Raw genomic sequence first — 19824 nt, 5'->3', positions numbered from 1 at the left:
AATAATTGATTAATTGAAAAAAATTTCAATGTTTATGAAGGGAAAAAACGCCTGTGTAACACAGTCGCTTGTCGGAAAGATCCGAGAAATTGCGATTGAGATTATGGACTTTCCACCAAGAAAAAAAACATTGTAATAACTTTTAATTAACTTGGTAAGTTTAACTGGAAACATTATTCAATATCAGTCTTTTTGAATATAACAATATTTAGAACCTGAGTCTAGCTCTAAAGCTTAATCCAAGCGCTTTCTCCCAGAAAAAATTTTGCAAAATTAACACAAATTGAGATGAGAACACTGCGTCTTTCCATCACATTTCATGAAAATATGACAGTTTCACAAACCTCATGTTGATTTGTTTGTTTTGTGTTGCTAGGTACCTAAGCATTATTTTTCTCGTTAAAAATTCTAATTAATACAGATAACCTAAATAAACGTGTGGATGACGAACACCTTAAGAAACGTAATTTACGATTTATTTGATATCCCTTGATCTAGGCATTTTTTTCATCACTTAAGAGAGTGCTGTGATTTTTGTTAATCATTTTTATGTGCGATACTTAGTCAATTGTTTATACTGTCATTTTAGAAACACCGATGATTGTGTGCGTAATTTCGAGCACAAAATTATTTTTGCCACCTGCAGTTGCCCAGTCGCTGATTAAATTTCTATCCAAATAAATGAATATCATAATAAATCTCAGGTACATTTCTCCTTTACAGCAACAATATATACTTTCTTAAAACAGTCAAAAAGGATTCTATAACTTTATCAAAATCGAAATATGTAATGCAGGAAAAATTAGTAAAATATTCAATCCCAGTTTAACAGTCTTATTGGTCAGGGGTGAAATAATTCAGAAGATTATCAATATCTGGACGCAAAATACATTATTTATTTGACTTTATAGATATGGAAAAAATTCTACTGCCATTAGAGGAGAAATTTAAGCAAGATGTATAAGAGGAATAAGACGGTTCAACCTCCGTTCGTGCTGTCAGAGGTTAGGTATCAGAAACCGGCACTGAGTTATGTACTCCAAAGAAGGGTTAACACCATGCAATGACTTCTTCAAGGAATGCTTTTGACACTTGATCGCTTTTATTTTCCTCATTATAACTATGTGGCAAAATCACTCTTACCTTACATTATAGGAGTGTTCGACTCGAGACTTCTTTCCTAATATCGATTTTGGCCTGTCAATCCATGTAATTTCTGAACACCTATTGACATATATCTACAATTATTCTATACTGTGTCTTTCATTTGAAATTTTAAATTCCACGGACATGATTCATTAATTCAAATTAAAGAAACAAGTGACAATAGATAATGTGATATGATATATTTTGTATTGCAAAGTGTGCTAGTCAGAATAAATTTTTTAAAAAAGGAATTTTTATACATCTCTCATGCATGTGTCCTTAGACATGATTAACAAGGCGATGTAAGTGGACATTGATTTATTCATCTTTCACTGTTACAGATTACACGTATTCGTATAAAAAAATCATCAATAATTCACATTTATAGACTTCCAGCTAATTAAAAGGGCTTGGCTAAGAAATATTAGCTTTAATTTCATTCCCAAACCACCTGATCGGATTTGTGATTCTTAATTAGCTTGTACATTCAATTCTATTTATTATTCTCATCACATATGATACTCAACATAATGAATAGCAAACCTGATTCCTGTCAAATAATGAATAGGGGAAATAGAAACTTGTCAGGAAAACCGAGTTTTACGATCAATACTTGGTTAGCATGTACACAAAATCTTCTAAAAAGAACTGTTGAAAACAAACCAAATATAAATATTTTATCTTTTTAATCCAATATGATTATTATTTTTATCATTATTTTGCGGAGAGGGATGGGATGAGTATTAGTATGACTGAGTTCTATTCATTTTTGCAAACAGCAATTTTATGAACAGCTTTAGGGGGAACGTGTTAAGAGAATAAACATGTATGATCTTTTATCATGTATTTTGAGATCGGTTATGCTTTTTTTATTCAGCGAATTGTATGCTAAACCTCAAGATTTTGACGAAAGGAAAGAAAGTTTTTATCGACTTTCAGTTCCTTAATCTCCTTTTCTGTCAATTTCATTATCAAATAACTCATTTATACTTTTAAATGACTGTCTTATTTCGTTGACTTTATAAATCGAATAACTGCTTGTAATATAAGGGATTTTCATGGATCTCCAGTGTTTACAAATGTGCACACATGCACATGTAAATGTATTTGACTGCATGACGTAACATGGCATGGGAATGCAGAGAGTATGAAAAAAATCATCTACTAATATCCACTGGATTAATAGGTACACCTGAAAATAATAAAAAAAAAAACATTTTTAAACAAATAAAAAAGAAATCAAAAAACATCTATATTAAAATTTCCTTTATTATTTTTTGTATCTTGTCAAATGGTATTCATGTCTTATAATTACATTATTTTTCTGATGACTTGTCACATACTTTTGTCATAGAACGATCATAATTGAAAAAAAAAGTTTGCACTATTTTTTGACTTAGTTTAAAATATATTTATTTATTACAAATGAAATGGATTGAACAGCAGGCATAATGCCTATAATCGTTCTCTCCATAGGTCAAGGTACATATAACAATTATTGGTATATTTAACATTGAAAACAGTATGTAAAATAGATCATTAATTGGTACATATATAAGGTGAATCCAGAGAAAGAGAGAGTAAAATAAAGAGAAAGAAAACATAATAAAGTACATTTAACATTGAAAAGCAGTATATAAAATAAACCATTAATTGGTACATGTATAAAGTGAATCCACAGAGGGTGAAAGAGAGAGAGAGAGAGAGTAAATAGAGCCAGAGAAAGACCATAAAAAGGAAAAAAAAACATAATAAAGTTGACTCAGAGTGGAAAAACTTCCTTAACATACCTAAAATGAGATATTATTCTTCCTAGCATATCATGATAAACTAACATTTCAGTGAAAACCTCTTTGAGTTTCTTATAAAGGTATGTATATGATCAAAAATTGAAAAGTTGTCTTCTAAACATAAGGATTCAGCACCATATAGTATATTATCTTTATTAATTGGTATGTCTTTCTCATTCATATATTTAATCAGCATCTGTCTTTGAAGAACGTATTGTGGGCAATACATGAAAAAATGTAATGAATCTTCAATTTGGTATCCACAATTTGTACATTTTGGTGAATCATTGAGGTGGTCTTTAAAAAGATCAGCATTAAGGTTACTACATTTATTTCTCAACTGGCAATGTAGTATATTTTCAATTCTATTCCCATAATTGTACAACTTAACTTTATTTTTCTGGAAGGAATTGGTGTAGGTTAATCTTTTTTTGAAATTTTGCAATGTAGGGGAAGTTCTACAATCATCAGCTAAATTATTCCATAAGGATATTGTGGATGGTACAAAACTATTATAGTAAGACACTGTTCGAGTGATTGGGATACGATATGAGTTTTGGTTGCGTAAATTATAATTATGCTGAATTGGCATACATCCTTTGAGCATATTATACATGTAATCAGGGGTAAGGTTATTAAGAATTTTATACATCAGTGTGAGCTTATGCTTTTCCCTTCTTGAACTTAAGGTTTCCCATCCCAACTCATAATATAGGTTAGTTTTTGATGTATTGCACCTAATACCTGTAATTATTCTTGCAGCTTCCACCTGAACACTTTCCAGTAATTTGGATTGTTCTTCAGTGCAATTATCCCATACCACATCCCCATATTCTACAACTGGTCGAACAAATGAAAGATATATTTTGATTAACAAGTCCCTTTTTAATTTATATTTAAGTGTACGCAATATATTTAGTCGTAAGCAAGCTTTCTCATAAATTGTTGTAATATGTTCGGACCACCCCCCATTAGACTGTAATGTCAACCCTAGATGACAGTGACTTTGATTCTGAGAAATAATATTCATTGTGTTCCCAAATGAGATATTTGGGTGTACTCGTTGAGTTCTGGTAAAATTAACATTTACTGTCTTCATAGGGTTAAATTCAACTAGCCACTGATGAGACCATTGCCTTATTTTTTCAAGATCATCAGTTAGAGATACTGCTGGGCTGACTGTGTCAGCATCTACAATAACAAACAAGGATGTGTCATCTGCAAACAGTCTTATTTGGTTTTGTATGTTTTCAGTTATGTCATTGATATAGATAAGAAAAAGAAATGGACCTAAAACTGACCCTTGCGGGACCCCAGCATTAACACTTTCCAATCCAGAGGAGTATCCTTCTAACACTACCTTCTGGACTCTATCACAGAGAAAATTCTCAATCCAACTTAAGATATCACCTGTGAAACCATACTGTTGTAATTTATATAACAGTCCTTTATGCCATACTTTATCAAAAGCCTTAGATATGTCACAAAAGACAAATCTAACATCTTTGCCTTGATCAAGGTTTGATATAATTGTGTTATAAATTTCAACAAGTTGATTAACAGTGGAGTCACCTGGCTGGAAGCCTGACTGGTTCTTAGAGAGAAGATTGTGATTAAACATATAATTGTACAGATATTTAAATACAATTTTTTCCATGATTTTACACAGACTACTGGTAAGTGAAATTGGTCTGTAGTTTGCTGGGTCTTCTGGGCTCCCTTTATTTTTGAATACAGGTGTTATATCCGATTGCTTCCAAATATATGGTACTTTATTAGTTTTAAGGGAGAGATTGAATAATTTAGTGAGAGGTCTGCTAATGGCAGGAATTATATTTTTTAATACTTGTGGTGCAATTCCATCAGGACCAGGAGGTTTTAATATGTTTAAATTTTCAAGTTGATCAATAACATCTTGAGTTGAAATACTTATGGAATCTATGGAATACGGGGGACCAGGTCCTTGAGGGGGCAATTGGGGTTCTCTATAATGTTCAATATGAGAAATCTTTGCAAAATGTTTATTCAGTTGGGTAGCCTTATCAGTGGGATGGATGAAAATATTACCATTAGATTTCAGTGGTGGAGGCACTTTGTTTTTATTGGCAAATTTAGTTAATGATTTCACAATTCTCCACCATTTACCAGGAGGAATAGTTTTGTCTAAGATTTGTGATGTAATCTTTTGTTTGTAAGTATCCTTAGCCTGTCGTACCATAGTTATAACTTCGTTCCTTAGACTCCGATATTTACTCCACTGATAATCACTATTAGTCTTTTTTGCTTTATAATGTACCCTATTTCTTTGTCTCATTTTACGTCTAATTGAACTTGTCATAAAAGGTTTATCAGATGGGCGAATTACAACAACTTTTTTAGGTATATTTTTGTCAACATGGTAATTATATACTCTAGTAAAATTGGTATAGACTTCATTAATGTTTTGAGTATTAAAAACCTCTCCATCCCAATCTGAGAGGTTTTTATTAAGTGATTTATAATCAGCCTTTGAGTAATTTCTAACTACTCTTTTATATGCACATTGTTTAAATGTTTTGAATTTTACATCAACACCCACTGGACTATGTGTGCTGCAAAATGGGGTTAGCACTACCACTGATTCAACTTTTTCAGTATTGTTTGTAAGTATAAGGTCAATGCATGTTCCCTTTTGTGAAGTAAAGTTAGTTGGCTGGTTTATTAAATTTGTTAAGGAAAATTTATTTAGTAAACTTTTAAATGCATTTAAATCCCTTAGACATCATATCAATATTAAAGTCGCCTACTAGAAATACTGGCAAATTTGTGTTAAGGGCATTTTCTAGGGAAGATGCAATATAGTCAATAAAATCTGCCTTTGAGTTTGGTGGTCTGTATAATACTCCTACTAGAAATTTATTTGTAGAATTTTGAATTTCAGCCCATAAAATTTCAATGTTTGGGTTAAAGAGATCAGATCTTTGAGTAAATTTAAGATTGTTTTTAACATATAGAACGACACCCCCTCCATATCTGTTACGATCTAACCTAATTGGTGTTTGAAATCCTTCAAATTCTATATCGTCGGTAGGTATTGTACTATCAAGATGACTTTCTATAATTTCAATGATATCAAAGTCTGAAAGTTCATTATAAACAATATCGACTTTTGGCAGGAGACTACAAACATTATTATGTACTATTTTTATATAAGTTGATGATGCATTGAACGTGGGACCTGGATTCAATTCAACGCCACCAATTAAAAGTAGATAGTACAAAACTAAAAAGCTGGGGAGCAATAACATACCTTTAGAAGTTTGAAATCTTTCGGAATGAATTGATGGCTGTGATATCAAATAACTTTCAATATTTTTAAGTTTAGTCATGAGTGTCAAAAATAATCATCTCGGCCAAATTCACCACAGCCATTCCAGGTTTTCTTACTTTCAGTTTTGACAGGAAGTAAACAATCAAAATTAGGTCAACTGAGTCAAAAAACAGGCGTATAACAAAATGCGTGCAAAAAAATTGGAAACACGAAAAATGCAGAAATAGGTGCAGGAATTGAAGTAGGCAAGAAACGTGAGAGCAAAATATGAACATAAACAATTTCAAGTCTGTGGCATTCATAAGAATGAAGTGCATGGTCACAATCTTTATGTACAACTGTTTTTTTTTTTACTTCAGTTACTTCACAATGGAAATATTCTTACTCATCTCATGGTAGTTCATGAGAACGTAAACTTTTTTTCTAATTTGCGAAGTACGTATATCTTAAAGGTATACACGCTATATAAACGCGATTTTTTTTATGCGAAACAAACTGATTAAACGATCTGAGAAACATGATGTGAAATAAAAAATAATTTACTTGCCACAAAGTTTTACTAAATACGACATGTAAGTCGTTGTAATTACAAGACAATTAAGCAAGATCTGCAATAAAGAATTTAGCCTTTTCATGAATATTGGTGAAGGAAGTGCGTAAACAGTATATAGACACGGATGTGCGCGGAAAATCATAGACGACGAGGTACGTTGCATTTTGACTACGATTATGAATAAAAAGTTAATATTTGTCATTACAGAGAAGATGGTTATTACTGGATGTTTTTTAAAGCATTAGACGTTTGCCATCCATGTCAAAAGTTATTTGTATACCAAACGGCCTGCCTCGTTTTCTTGACGCCATTTTTGTTTATCAATCTAAAGTAGCGACGGTGTCACGTGATGCATTAATTCAAATAGAAACTTTACTTTCCTGGCAGGAAAATAAATAATTATAATTTGAGATCTTTATAACGCGTTCTTTTTCAATTGCGTAATTTACAGTATTTTCGTAACTTTATTTGGTACACAAAATAAATAAATTTCCAACTTTATATTTAACTGACGCAAGTTATAGCGTGTATATCTTAAAGAAAAATATTTGGAAACGTAAATATTTCATACAAAATAGGAAAAAGCAGAGGTGAATAATAATAACAATGCCCATGTTCAACCTCTCCTTACATTCAGTGAACTGTCAGTTGCCTTCTAAATGTATATTGATATGCCGTGTACTCTTAAGTCCTTTTCATCCTTTATTATAGTTTCTAAAAGGGTCAAAGAAATCATTCTGAGAGAAAGCGTTTGGATTAAGTTTTACAGCTAGGCTCGGGTTCTAAATATTGTTATATTCAACAAAAAGACTGATATTGAATAATGTTTCCAGTTAAACTTAACATATTAATTAAAAGTTATTACAATGTTTTTTTTTTCTTGGTGGTAAGTCCATAATCTCAATGGCAATTTCTCGGACCTTTCCGACAAGCGAATGTGTTACATAGGCGTTTTTTTCCTTTCATAAACATTTAATTTTTTTTTTCAATTAATCAATTATTTACTGGGAAAGACTTGAAGAAAATAACTCTCAGTCAAACCGTAACAAAATTATTAAATCGTTTCATTCTGAGATTAACCCAATATAAACGTTTTAGATAATACTTATTCATGATACCAAATAAACCCGTTTAAATCACGATTTAAAAAGAAGTAAATTAATTTTTAAAAAGTCACCAATTCCTTACTAAAAAATCTGAATATCAAAATAAACACCCTCTAACCTTAGAAGCCTAACCCCGAGCCAAACTGGCAATGCTTATTTCACTACAAATACCTCCAGATCGCCCCCCCCCCTCCGGAAACTCCTGCGCTTCCTTAGGGACGATCTGCAGGTCTACGATATCATCGGCAATAAACTTGGTCAACATATGTTTAAAAGTTAAATAATATCTACAAAAATTAAGAAACAGCTTTGTAGAGTTTCAAACTGTATAACAATTTCCAGTCAATAAAAATACAATTTTAGATACATTTATTGCAGCGAAATTACAAGTAAAATCGGGAGTCATATTCTGCAAATAATATGTACCAGGATGGCAGTATCTATAAAAAAAAATACAAACTTTAAAAATGTTATTTAAAACAATTACAGCGTATTTTAGCATAGCTGTGTATTGATCAGGTAGACGGAATATTCCGTAGTCAAATTTAATATAAAACAAAGGCCTAACAATTGATATGAAATATGTCAGTCAAAATACGACCTAATATAGATATCATATGATACACTGAAAGACACCATTACTCTAGAAATGAAATCAAAATTACATTTTGTAATTAATAAAACATTACTTTTACCTGAGCACGATGCTATACACACAATGCTATAATTATATTAACCCAAGTCACAGTAGTGACATTTCCTCCCTCTTAAAACTTTGGTGTCCTCAACAGAATCTTATTATAAGATTAACAAATTCACAAAGCCATAAGAACCTTACGTTGCCAATTCCAACATTACATTTACCAGCAACCATTTCTTTCAAAATACAACAAAAAAGCTTTAATATATATGCACCTACCAATAGTGGAAAATTTAAAGACTATACTTACACAAACTCTTCTAATTATTTTTCTAAACCATAGATCTTGTGTAAGAATTCGACCCCCTTCTGCGTCTCTCTGCTTTGTTGTCTGGTGTTTTTGCCGTCTTCACTAATACCATAGTGTCTGTGTTGAGCATAGTCAGCAACTGGCCATTCTGTTGAGAAGATTTTTAAAACATTCAACGACTCTTTCATTAACTCCACCCTTCTCCTTTTCCCTCCGCTCTCTGCTGCAAACGAATCTATCTGCTCCTTCTTGCTGAAGGATCTCATCTACAACTGGTACAGGAAGCGTGAGTTAAGGTAGGCACGACTGGTTCCTTTTCTCTTAGTGGCTCAGGCATAATAGTGAGCAGTCTGGCACGACGGCATCCGCACTAGTTTTTCTCCATCTCCTCATGCTACCGTTCACGGTAGCTCAGTCGGTAGAGCGCTCGCTCCGTGATCGGGAGGTCTGAGTTCGAATAACGATAAAGATCCCTCACTGCTCAATGGCCCTGAGTGCCGAGTAGAGGTCAAAATTTTAAGTCCTTCACCGGTATATGGTGACGTCTCTATATGAGTAAAAAATTCTCGAATGGGACGTAAAACAACATGCTCCTCTGTTTTTTTTTTTTTTTTTAGGATTTTTGCTTAGGGTTTCTTTGATCTCTTCTATATCTTTTGGCTCTTTTCCCTAGAGAGCTCATCCTTAAGATGAAGGGGCTTCTCATCCTTTTAAAGGTACATGTACACAGTCATCTCCTCAGATTTCTTTCCTTGTTAGACGAAATTTTCCTCTGCCAATTTTTGTGGTCGATACCCCTTTGCATGTCTCCTCACTTTACTTTTTTTTCTTGCCTATGAAGTGGCATAAACTACAGTAAAATTGAACAGGTCCAAGGCGGCATGGTATTTATAACAGCGTGTTTCTACATGTATATATCTCCTCCCCCTTTCATATTTATTGCATCCTTGGTACTGATATACATATCCCCTTTTGTCTAACTTATCTCTATTCTCAATTTCATCTTTACTGCTAGATTCTAAAATAGGTCATAATAAGTGTTAATAAATTTATAGTTTTCTCTTTCTAATTTTTAGCTAATGTATTTACGATATTTTTACGAAGAGTGAGTAGTCCCGAAGGTTCTATTTTACATCAGTTTAAAACAGTTTTCATTAAAAGGTTTTAAAAACTCCAAAGAACTCTTAGAAAATTTGAAAACACAAACTTTTACTAAAATCAATAGCATCAAAACGTATGATTTTTCAACACTTTATACAACCATTCCCCACGAAAAATTAAAGTCCAGGATTTTTGACATCATACACAGCTGCTTTTTCAATAAAGATGGAACTCATAAATATACTTACCTTGTCATTGGTCATTTGCAAAATTATTTTGTTAAAAAGCATTCTGATTGTACACACAAGTACTCTGAAGTTGATATTAACAAGATGCTTGAGTTTCTTATTGACAATATCTATGTAGTTTTTGGAGATAAGGTCTTCCAACAATCTGTTGGAATTTCCATGGGCACCAATTGCGCTCCCTTATTAGCAGACCTTTTTTGTATTCATATGAAGCAGAATTTATTCAAAAACTCCTACATGAGAAGAAGAAAACACTTCCTGTGGCCTTCAACTAGACATTTTGTTATATCGACGACGTATTGTCATTTAACAATAGTTGCTTTCATTCATATGTCGACTCGATATATCAGAGTGAGCTTGAAATAAATAAAATTCTGACTTATCTGTTTCATATTTAGATATTTTACTAGAAAAAGGTTTATGTCTCTCAGTTGATTCGTTACGTAAGAGCATGCTGTACGTATGAGCAATTTCTAAGACGAGGCAAACTATTGACAAACAAGTTGATGAAACAAGGACATCAAAGGTCTCGTTTGAAGTCATCATTTCGCAAGTTTTACGGTCGATACAATGACCTTGTCAGCACATACAACCAATCATTAAGTAAAATGCTGATTTTTATGCCCCTGGATCGAAAGGTCCCGGGGGTATATTGTTTTTGTCCTGTCTGTCTGTCTGTTTAACCTTGGCCATAACTTCTGAACAGTTGGTGCTTAGGGTTTCAAACTTCACATGTGTATTGTTTGTGACAAGGCCTTCCTTTGGATACCAACCACTTTGACCTTTTGACCTTTACCTTGGAGTTTGATCTACTTTTGAAAAACTTTAACCTTGGCCATAACTTTTGAACAGTTGGTGCTTGGGGTTTCAAACTTCACATGTGTATTCCTTTTGACAAGACTTTCCTCTAGATATCAACCTCTTGGACCCTTTGACCTTGACCTAGGAGTTTGACCTACTTTTGAAAAACTTCAACCTTGGCCATAACTTTTGAACGGTTGGAGCTAGGGCTTTCATACTTCACATGTGTAATCCTTGTGACAAGACCTTCCTTTGGATAACAACCACTTTGACCTTTTGCCCTTGACCTAGGAGTTTGACCTACTTTTGAAAAACTTTAACCTTGGCCATAACATTTGAATGGTTGATGCTAGGGCTTTCATACTTCACATATGTAATCCTTGTGACATCACCTTCCTTTGAATACCAAGCACTTTTACCTTCTTGGCCATAACTTTTGAATGGTTGGTGCTAGGGCTTTCATTCCTCACATATGTAATCCTTGTGACAAGACCTTCCTTTGGATACTGTAATATCTATATTTTAAAGTTACAAATTATTACCTTATGTTCTTATGCAAATTATTAGTACTATTTTTATGTATGTAATGATAACCGAATTACTCTCTATTTTCCCGCACTTTTACCATGTGATGCTTGGGTGTATTAATATCTGACTACTGATGACCATGCAGTCTCCATTAAACAGTGAACCACACAACACGTGTTTTCATTTCAATATCCTTTGAAACAAGGATAACATATCTGGCGACGAGGAAAATACTGTTAACGATCGGCAATGGACCGATTACCAGAATTTCCCCCATTTGAGTATGCAGACAAGGCTGATGCAGGACCAAAGTGGGAGAAGTGGATTGAGCGATTGGAACTATTATTCACTGGAATGAACATTGACGATACTGGCCGGAGAAGAGCGCTTTTATTACACTACGCTGGAGAACGTGTCTTCGACATCTACAACGCCGAAAAGGAAGATTCGCCAACTACATACGTAGGAACGAAACAGGTACTGTCTACATATTTTTCTCCGCGGAAAAACATACAAATGGCTGTGTACAAGTTTAGAAACTGTAAGCAATCGGGCACTCAAACACTTGATGAGTATGTAACTGAACTCCGTAGATTGTCAAAAGACTGTGAATTTAATGATGTAAACAAAGAAATCTTATCCCAAATCATTCAACACTGTCGCTCAAACCGCCTGCGGAGGAGAGCATTACGTGAGCCCGATATGACCCTGCAGAATTTAATGGATCTAGGCCGAGCAATGGAAGTGGCTGAAACACAGGCGCAAACAATGGAAGAACAGAGTGAGCGTGCTGTGAATTTCGTAAACAAACCACGTGTGAAATTTAAGAACAGACAGAGTGAGAAGCCGAAAGGTCAATCTAAGTGCACGGCCGTGAGCGCTGCCGTGGCGAACACGTGTAGGAACTGCGGGGGACCGTATCCGCACACAGCAGAATGCCCCGCTAAAGGCAAACAGTGCCGCTATTGTAAGAAACTTAATCACTTTGAGAAAGTATGCCGGTCAAAGAAAAGTAATGGTGCCAAGGGAAGCTATCCAAAGAAACACAAAACGCGAGTTGTGCGAGAGTTGGATGTGGAAAATATGTCCTCAACTGATGAAGAGTATTTGTATACTATTAACTGTAGCAAAGGCCCAAAACAGTGTCTTAAGGTCAATGGAACTTACTGCGATTTTCTCCTTGATACCGGAGCGTCAGTAAATATCTTGGACGAAGCAACTTACCTAAAGTTGGGACAACCCAGACTCGAAACAAACGGTTCCAAGCTTATGCCGTATGGAGGAAATGCACCGCTGGATGTGATTGGCTCATGTTTACTTGATGTTCAGTGGAAAAACATCATGCAACAACACAAATTCTATGTTGTCCGTGGGAGCAATGGAGCGTTGTTAGGTTATTCTACGTGCCGTTCTCTAGAACTTGTACATATTGTGAACCAGCTGTCTCATGCTGATGTCACTCGGAAACACCAAGACGTGTTCAAAGGAATTGGTAAACTTGTCAACAAAACAGTCCACATTCATACAGATACTTCGGTGAAGCCAGTTGCGCAGCGGAGCAGACGTATACCGTTTCATTTGCGTCCGAAAGTTGAAGCGGAGCTACAAAAGCTGCTAGATGATGACATCATAGAACGCGTAGAAAACGAACCAACACCATGGGTGTCACCTATTGTCTGCGTCCCTAAGAAAAATCCTGATGAGATTCGTGTTTGTGTAGACATGAGAGAGCAAACAAAGCGATCATCCGTGAACGACATTTAATGCCTACCGTAGATGAACTCATCCATGACTTGAACGGCGCATCTGTATTTAGCAAGCTTGATCTTAGACAAGGGTACCATCAGCTCGAGTTGGACCACGCGAGTCGTTCCATCACTACATTCAATACTCACGTAGGAATCTTCAGGTATAAACGTTTGAACTTTGGTATTTCGTCCGCATCTGAGATATTTCAGGAGACTGTGCGCAGTGTGATATAGACTGTGTCAGGTGCTAGGAATATTTCGGACGATATTTTGGTATTTGGTAAAAACCAAGAGGAGCATGATAAAGCTCTCGAGGACACTCTAAAATCACTAAGTGCCAGTGGTTTAAAATTAAATCGATCGAAATGTGAGTTCAATCGTGACCATATCACATTCTTTGGCTTGGTGTTCAACAAGTCCGGAATATCGCATGACCCAGCAAAGGTATCTGCCATACGCGATGCACAGAAACCGTCGAACATCAGTGAACTCCGAAGTTTCCTTGGCATGACTTCATATTGCTCTAGATTTATTCCAGACTACTCAACAGTAAGTGAACCTTTGAGGCGCCTGATGCGCGCAGACTTGTCATGGTCTTGGACAGCCGAACAGGACGCTGCTTTTGACAAGTTGAAATCACTCTTGTCAAGTGATACTTTGATAGTGTACTATGACCCAAATAAAACTGTCGAGTTAATAGTGGACGCTAGCCCAGTGGGTTTGGGTGCAATTCTCACTCAGGAGAACAAGGTTGTTGCATACGCCAGCAGGTCATTAAGCCCCATAGAGTCTCGTTACAGCCAGACGGAACGTGAAGCCCTAGGTATCGTCTGGGCATGTGAACACTTCGACATGTACTTACGAGGTGCACCATACTTCAGAGTTGTGACAGACCACAAGCCATTGGAATCCATATAGAAGCGAGCTAAACCTCCACTCAGGATAGAGAGATGGGGTCTCAGATTACAACCTTATAAGATGACTATTGTCTACCGTCCTGGGAAAGATAACCCTGCTGACTATATGTCAAGACACCCCATTTTGACACAAAAACTCTCACGAGAGGAGGACATAGCAGAGCACTATGTGAAGTTCATTGCCGAAAAAGCCGTACCTAAAGCTATGACCTTGGATGAAGTTAAAAGAGCAACTAATGAGGACAAGACAATGCAAAAGGCTATTGACTATGTACGCACAGGAAAATGGTATGAACTTAAGCGACTGGAGGATAAAGATGTGGATTTGCTAGAACTACAAGCTTTACGGAATGTTCAAGACGGATTAGCTGTGTATTCTGACAATGTTTTACTAAGAGAGGGCCGTTTAGTCCTACCTAAATCTCTCCGTGAACGGGCCGTAACCATTGCTCATGAAGGACATCAGGGAATCAGCCGCACCAAGGCACTGCTACGCTCAAAAGTATGGTTTCCTGGATTAGACGATTTAGTTGAAAACTCGCTCAAATTCTGCTTACCTTGTCAGAGCGTTACTGAAAGGCCTAATCGAATTGAACCATTCAAGATGTCCGATATGCCACATGGTCCATGGGCAAACTTAAGTGTTGATTTTTGTGGACCCTTACCAGCAGGGGAATACTTATTCGTGATCACTGATGAATTTACCAGATATCCAGTCGTCGAAATAATGCGATCAACCTCAGCAAGTGCTACTATTCCTGTCCTGGATAAAGTCATTTCTACTTTTGGAATACCTAAGGTCGTGAAGTCGGACAACGGAAGTCCATTTAACTCTGCCGCATTCAAGGAATTCGCGGAAAACATGGGATTTCATCACCGCAGAATCACACCTCGTTGGCCTCGGGCGAATGCTCAGGCAGAATCCTTTAACAAACCGATGATGAAGGCAGTCCGAGTTGCTCATGTTGACAGGAAAAACTGGAAACAAGAACTGTTCCGTTTTCTTCGACAGTATCGAAATACTCCTCATTAATCAACAGGATTAAGCCCATTCACGCTGATGTTTGGCCGAGATACAAGAACTAAACTACCACAAATATCAAGACCAACAGATCGTCCCATAGACGAAATCGCGCGACAGCAGGATGTATACGCCAAACGTAAGATGAGATCAGAGACCAGAAACAGGACTCAACAGATAAACAGTGGAGATACCGTCCTTATCAAAAACGAATCTGGAAATAAGCTGACGCCAGCTTATAACCCGGAACCTCACATCGTAGTGAGCACCAAGGGAACAATGATATCAGCCTCCCCTTGTTCCAGTCCGACGACGAAGTGTGTTACGCGCAACTCATCCTTCTTCAAAAGAATTGCGTGTCCAAGGAACATACAATCGCGCGAGACTGAATACCCGGAGGAGGAAGAGATAGTATATCGGAGGGCCAGCACAGAAATGCCGTTAAATGATACGTCATCATCAAACGTACCAGGAACGCCTACAATCAGGATTCCTGAAGCACAGAAACGCGTTGCGAGTCGAACCAAAGTCGTACCCAGTTCGAACCCTTACGTCACCAGGTCCGGCCGTACTGTCAGAAGACCTAGTGTATTGAAAGACTTTGTGTCTAAGTGACTCTGTGAATAAGTGACTCTGTAGTTAAATAGATTTTGCTTTGTTATTTTTTTTTATTAGTCTAAAATGGTTCTCTGATGAATTAATATTTTTTTTAATTAAAATTAATGAATCTCTTTATCTAAGAAAAGGAGGGATGTAATATCTATATTTTAAAGTTACAAATTATTACCTTATGTTCTTATGCAAATTATTAGTACTATTTTTATGTATGTAATGATAACCGAATTACTCTCTATTTTCCCGCACTTTTACCATGTGATGCTTGGGTGTATTAATATCTGACTACTGATGACCATGCAGTCTCCATTAAACAGTGAACCACACAACACGTGTTTTCATTTCAATATCCTTTGAAACAAGGATAACATAGATACCAACCACTTTGACCCTTTCACCTTGACATAGGAGTTTGACCTACTTTCGAAAAACTTTAACCTTCGCCATAACTTTTGAATGGTTGATGCTAAGGCTTTCATACCTCACATATGTAATCCTTGTCACAAGACCTTCCTTTGGATACCAACAACTTTGACCTTGACCTTGACGTTTTACTTACTTTTAAAAAACTTTAACCTTTGCCATAACTTTTAAACAGTTGCAGCTAGGGCTTTTAAATTTCACGGGTATATTCCTTGAGACAAGACCTTTCTTTGGGTACCAACATTTCTTTTTATCTTTTGGCCTGGATTTTGACTTGCATTTGAGAAACTTTAACCTTCACCATAAGCTGCCATACGGGGCATCAGTGTTTCACAAACACATCTTGTTTTCATACAAATTGTTAGGCCATTACTTATACACTGAACTGTCTACGGATTTTTCCGAGTTTTTCCCCCGACCATGACAAGTAGCACACGGCGATTGTGATCGGTCGGCAGGGGATGCTCACTCCTACATGGCACCTGATCCCACCTCTAAATTTTGAGGTCCGTGTTTGCTCTGCTCCAAATTTGTATCATTTCATTGGACCTTCGAGATTGAATACTGTTCGTTATCTTCATATTTCATTTGTCAAGATGTGTAATCTTATATTGTCTTCTACCTCCTTCATTCCTCATGCATGTTTGATAAGTTAGGTCTGAAAGCGTTCTTGTAATAACATATGGTCTATAAAATGTGCTAGCGAAATTTCCATCCCCAATCCGCTCTTTAAAACTACCAAACTGTACTCCCCCCCCCCCCCAGTTTTGCACTTGTATGGATGGATCGACAGTGGCGGATCCAGGAATCTTGAAAAGGGGGAGGCGACCAGTTTGGGGTAGGGGCCCATGCCCAGAGCAAAAAATTGATTAATTAAATCTTTTGTATATTTTTTGGACACAAGGAGCACACGGCGGGTGTGAACGGTCGGCAAGAGATGCTCACTCCTCGATGGCACCTGATCCCACCTCTGATGTTTTAGAGGTCCATGTTTGCACTTCTCCAAAATTTGTATTGTTTAATGGACTTTTGAGCTTGAATACTGTTCGTTATCTCCATATATTTCATTTCACACAAAAAGGGACACCGATTGCCACATAATAACAGATTGAACTTTAATGTACGAAAAAAAAGTTATGATTACGAACAGTGACCAACCTCATAAATCAAACTTTTTGAACAATGCATTAGTTAACAGGTTAGAAACAAACCCCTGGAAAAACCAGATAAGGGATCGGGTACCTTGAAGGGGTAAGCATCTCATGTCGACCGACATAAAATAGATTGAACTCTTCGTTTGCAGGTGTTTTGCCCACTTAAGTAAACAACAATGACTTCTGTTTATTAGTACTTCATTGTCTTTGAACGTTTTTCCTGGGGGTAAATACAAGGTACAAGTACCCTATGTTGAAAATGTAATAGATGAGCTCAGTATTAACAACTTTTCACACTATAATTTTCTCAATGCCCCAAAGTAAAAGAACATTTTCTTTAGTGTATAGTGGGTCCTTAAGGCTTAGTTTGTAAATCATCAAACATATTGGGTTATATGCAAATGCACGCACCTTTTGGTCAAGAAAGCGCATTTCAAGCTGTATATGTCAAAGGGGAGTTAAAATGTAGCTTGTTAGGACAACATCGATTGCATGTCCGATTCCTTTTATTGTGATGACTCGAAACTGTTTTATGCTAGTTTTATTAATTTTATTAAATTTATGCTAATAATTAACGACATAAGAGAACTTTCAGTATTATTTATGCAGCTTCTTTAGTATTTAAGTGAAGGAAAATTGGGATTTTCACCAAAAGAATGCGGTAAAATATTGATTTGAATTATTTTTGTCATCATATTTCTTAGAAGCAAAATATTTTCTAATTTTCGTAAGATAAACAACTGAATTCATGTCTTAAGATTTGAAGGCATGGAAAAAGAACTAATATCAAAAAATAAATAATAGAAAAAATGAGAGAAAAGTTGATAAACGTTCTTAAGTATCACTGTAAAGATGAAATGTATGGATATAAAGAACAGTATTTAAGCTCAAAAGCCCATTAAACATTACAAAATAGGAGCAGAGCAAACACGGACCTCTATGACATCAGAGGTGGAATCAGGTGCCACGGAGGAGTGAGCATCCCCTGCCGACCGGTCACACCCGCCGTGTGCTCCTTGTCATGGTCGGGAAATAACGGAAAAATCTGTCGACAATTCAGTGTGTAAATAATGGCCTAACAATTAGTATGAAAAACATCTGTCAGCATTTGATTTAATGATAAACTGTTTTTGCTGATAAGGTCATTGTAACGACCATAGAACTTACGAAATGACGACTTTAAAAGAGACTGCTGATATTCTTGTTTCATCAACTTGTTTGTCAATAACCTACCTCGATTTAGAAATTGTTCATACGTAGTGCATGCTCTTGCGTATCAAATCAACTGAGAGATATAAACCCCGAATGTAGGTGATGAAGGTATATTGCTCATAAGTAAGGAAGGTGACGATTGAAAAGTCATCACGTTTATCATAAAGCTTGGTTGTTAAATTACCATTAGCGTCTTTTCCTAGTAAAATATCCAAATATGAAATAGATGTGTCAGACTATGTGGTATCTTTTATTTCAAGCTCACTGGGATACATCGTATCGACATAAGAATGGAAATAACCATTGTTAATTGTCAATACGTCGTCGAGATAAAAGATTTAGAAGCATACGAGTTTATAAACTAATTATTTATGTACACTACTTTCCAATAGAATACAATGTGTTCAAATCAGCTTGTACCCCAAAAGAAATATTTACGTTTAGAAAAGAAGATTAAAATCGTGAAACACAACATACATGTATTACAGATCTGGACTTTTCTATTTTACAAGTAAGAGAGACTCGACAATGTTCTGTCTGAAATAAAAAATATGCCAAAGAATTTCACAATTTTAAATTATTTCTTAAACTTTTTTAGTAATGGAAAATGATAAAAGTGCCTTGATTTTACTTGACTGGCCCTTTTTCTTGATTTTATTGATCATAAAATTTGATCTAGATTCTTAAACTTCTTAAACGCTAAATAAATAAAAAAAATTGATATGTCAATATGATGTGTTTTTGCAACATAAATACAATGGCTCTGAAAGTGGACAAGTTGTGTTGAATAAGTAATTCGACGTCTGTCATACGAGATTTCAATTTGCCATCTTAGAATTTTATATGAATTGCATACTTAAGATTTGTGATTCTTTGGTACTTTAATGCAATAAGAGTAATCTACCTTTAAATAAAAAAATGAAATTAGTGTCATACTCAGTCTATAATTAATTCAATCATTCTTAGTATTTCAATAGGCAAATATACTATTAATTTAATTAAACACTTTCCTACAAGTAATATCCCCAACAAAAAATATTATAGTTAACTATAGTTTTCATAGTTTGTCACTATGAAAACTATAGTTCACTATAGTGATAACTTTGACACTTTGATTTACTATCGTGATAACTTTGAAAACTTTGATTTACTATAGTGATCAATATGACACTATAGTGATAACTATGAAAACTTTGAAATA

General features: G+C 35.5%; 2 protein-coding genes and 1 long non-coding RNA gene across 3 annotated transcripts; 2 read left to right on the top strand and 1 right to left on the bottom strand.

The window, feature by feature from the left end:
- Positions 1–1449: 1449 nt before the first annotated feature.
- On the bottom strand, positions 1450–6346 carry LOC133179434 (uncharacterized). Its single transcript, XR_009720120.1, has 2 exons — positions 6226–6346; positions 1450–2338 (listed from the first exon to the last, which is right to left on the bottom strand). It is a non-coding gene; the product is annotated as an uncharacterized LOC133179434 (long non-coding RNA).
- Positions 6347–11782: 5436 nt separating this feature from the next.
- On the top strand, positions 11783–13297 carry LOC133179277 (uncharacterized protein K02A2.6-like). The gene has a single exon (XM_061314066.1). It carries the CDS (start codon positions 11783–11785, stop codon positions 13295–13297), a length of 1515 nt encoding a protein of 504 aa, XP_061170050.1.
- Positions 13298–14259: 962 nt separating this feature from the next.
- Positions 14260–15231, top strand: LOC133179276 (uncharacterized protein K02A2.6-like). The gene has a single exon (XM_061314065.1). The coding sequence runs from the start codon at positions 14260–14262 to the stop codon at positions 15229–15231; it is 972 nt and encodes a 323-aa protein (XP_061170049.1).
- The last annotated feature ends 4593 nt before the right edge of the window (positions 15232–19824 follow it).

This window comes from Saccostrea echinata, unplaced genomic scaffold, assembly GCF_033153115.1.
Source record: "Saccostrea echinata isolate AGI-Se365-2 ecotype Australia unplaced genomic scaffold, CSIRO_AGI_Sech_v1 ptg000004l, whole genome shotgun sequence".
NCBI lineage: Eukaryota > Metazoa > Mollusca > Bivalvia > Ostreida > Ostreidae > Saccostrea > Saccostrea echinata.
This window is presented reverse-complemented; position numbering and strand designations above follow the sequence as displayed.

Excerpts from the sequence above, each read along its gene's own strand:
- LOC133179277 (XM_061314066.1), top strand. The coding sequence starts at position 11,783 with ATGGACCGATTACCAGAATTTCCCCCATTTGAGTATGCAGACAAGGCT.
- LOC133179276 (XM_061314065.1), top strand. The coding sequence starts at position 14,260 with ATGACTATTGTCTACCGTCCTGGGAAAGATAACCCTGCTGACTATATG.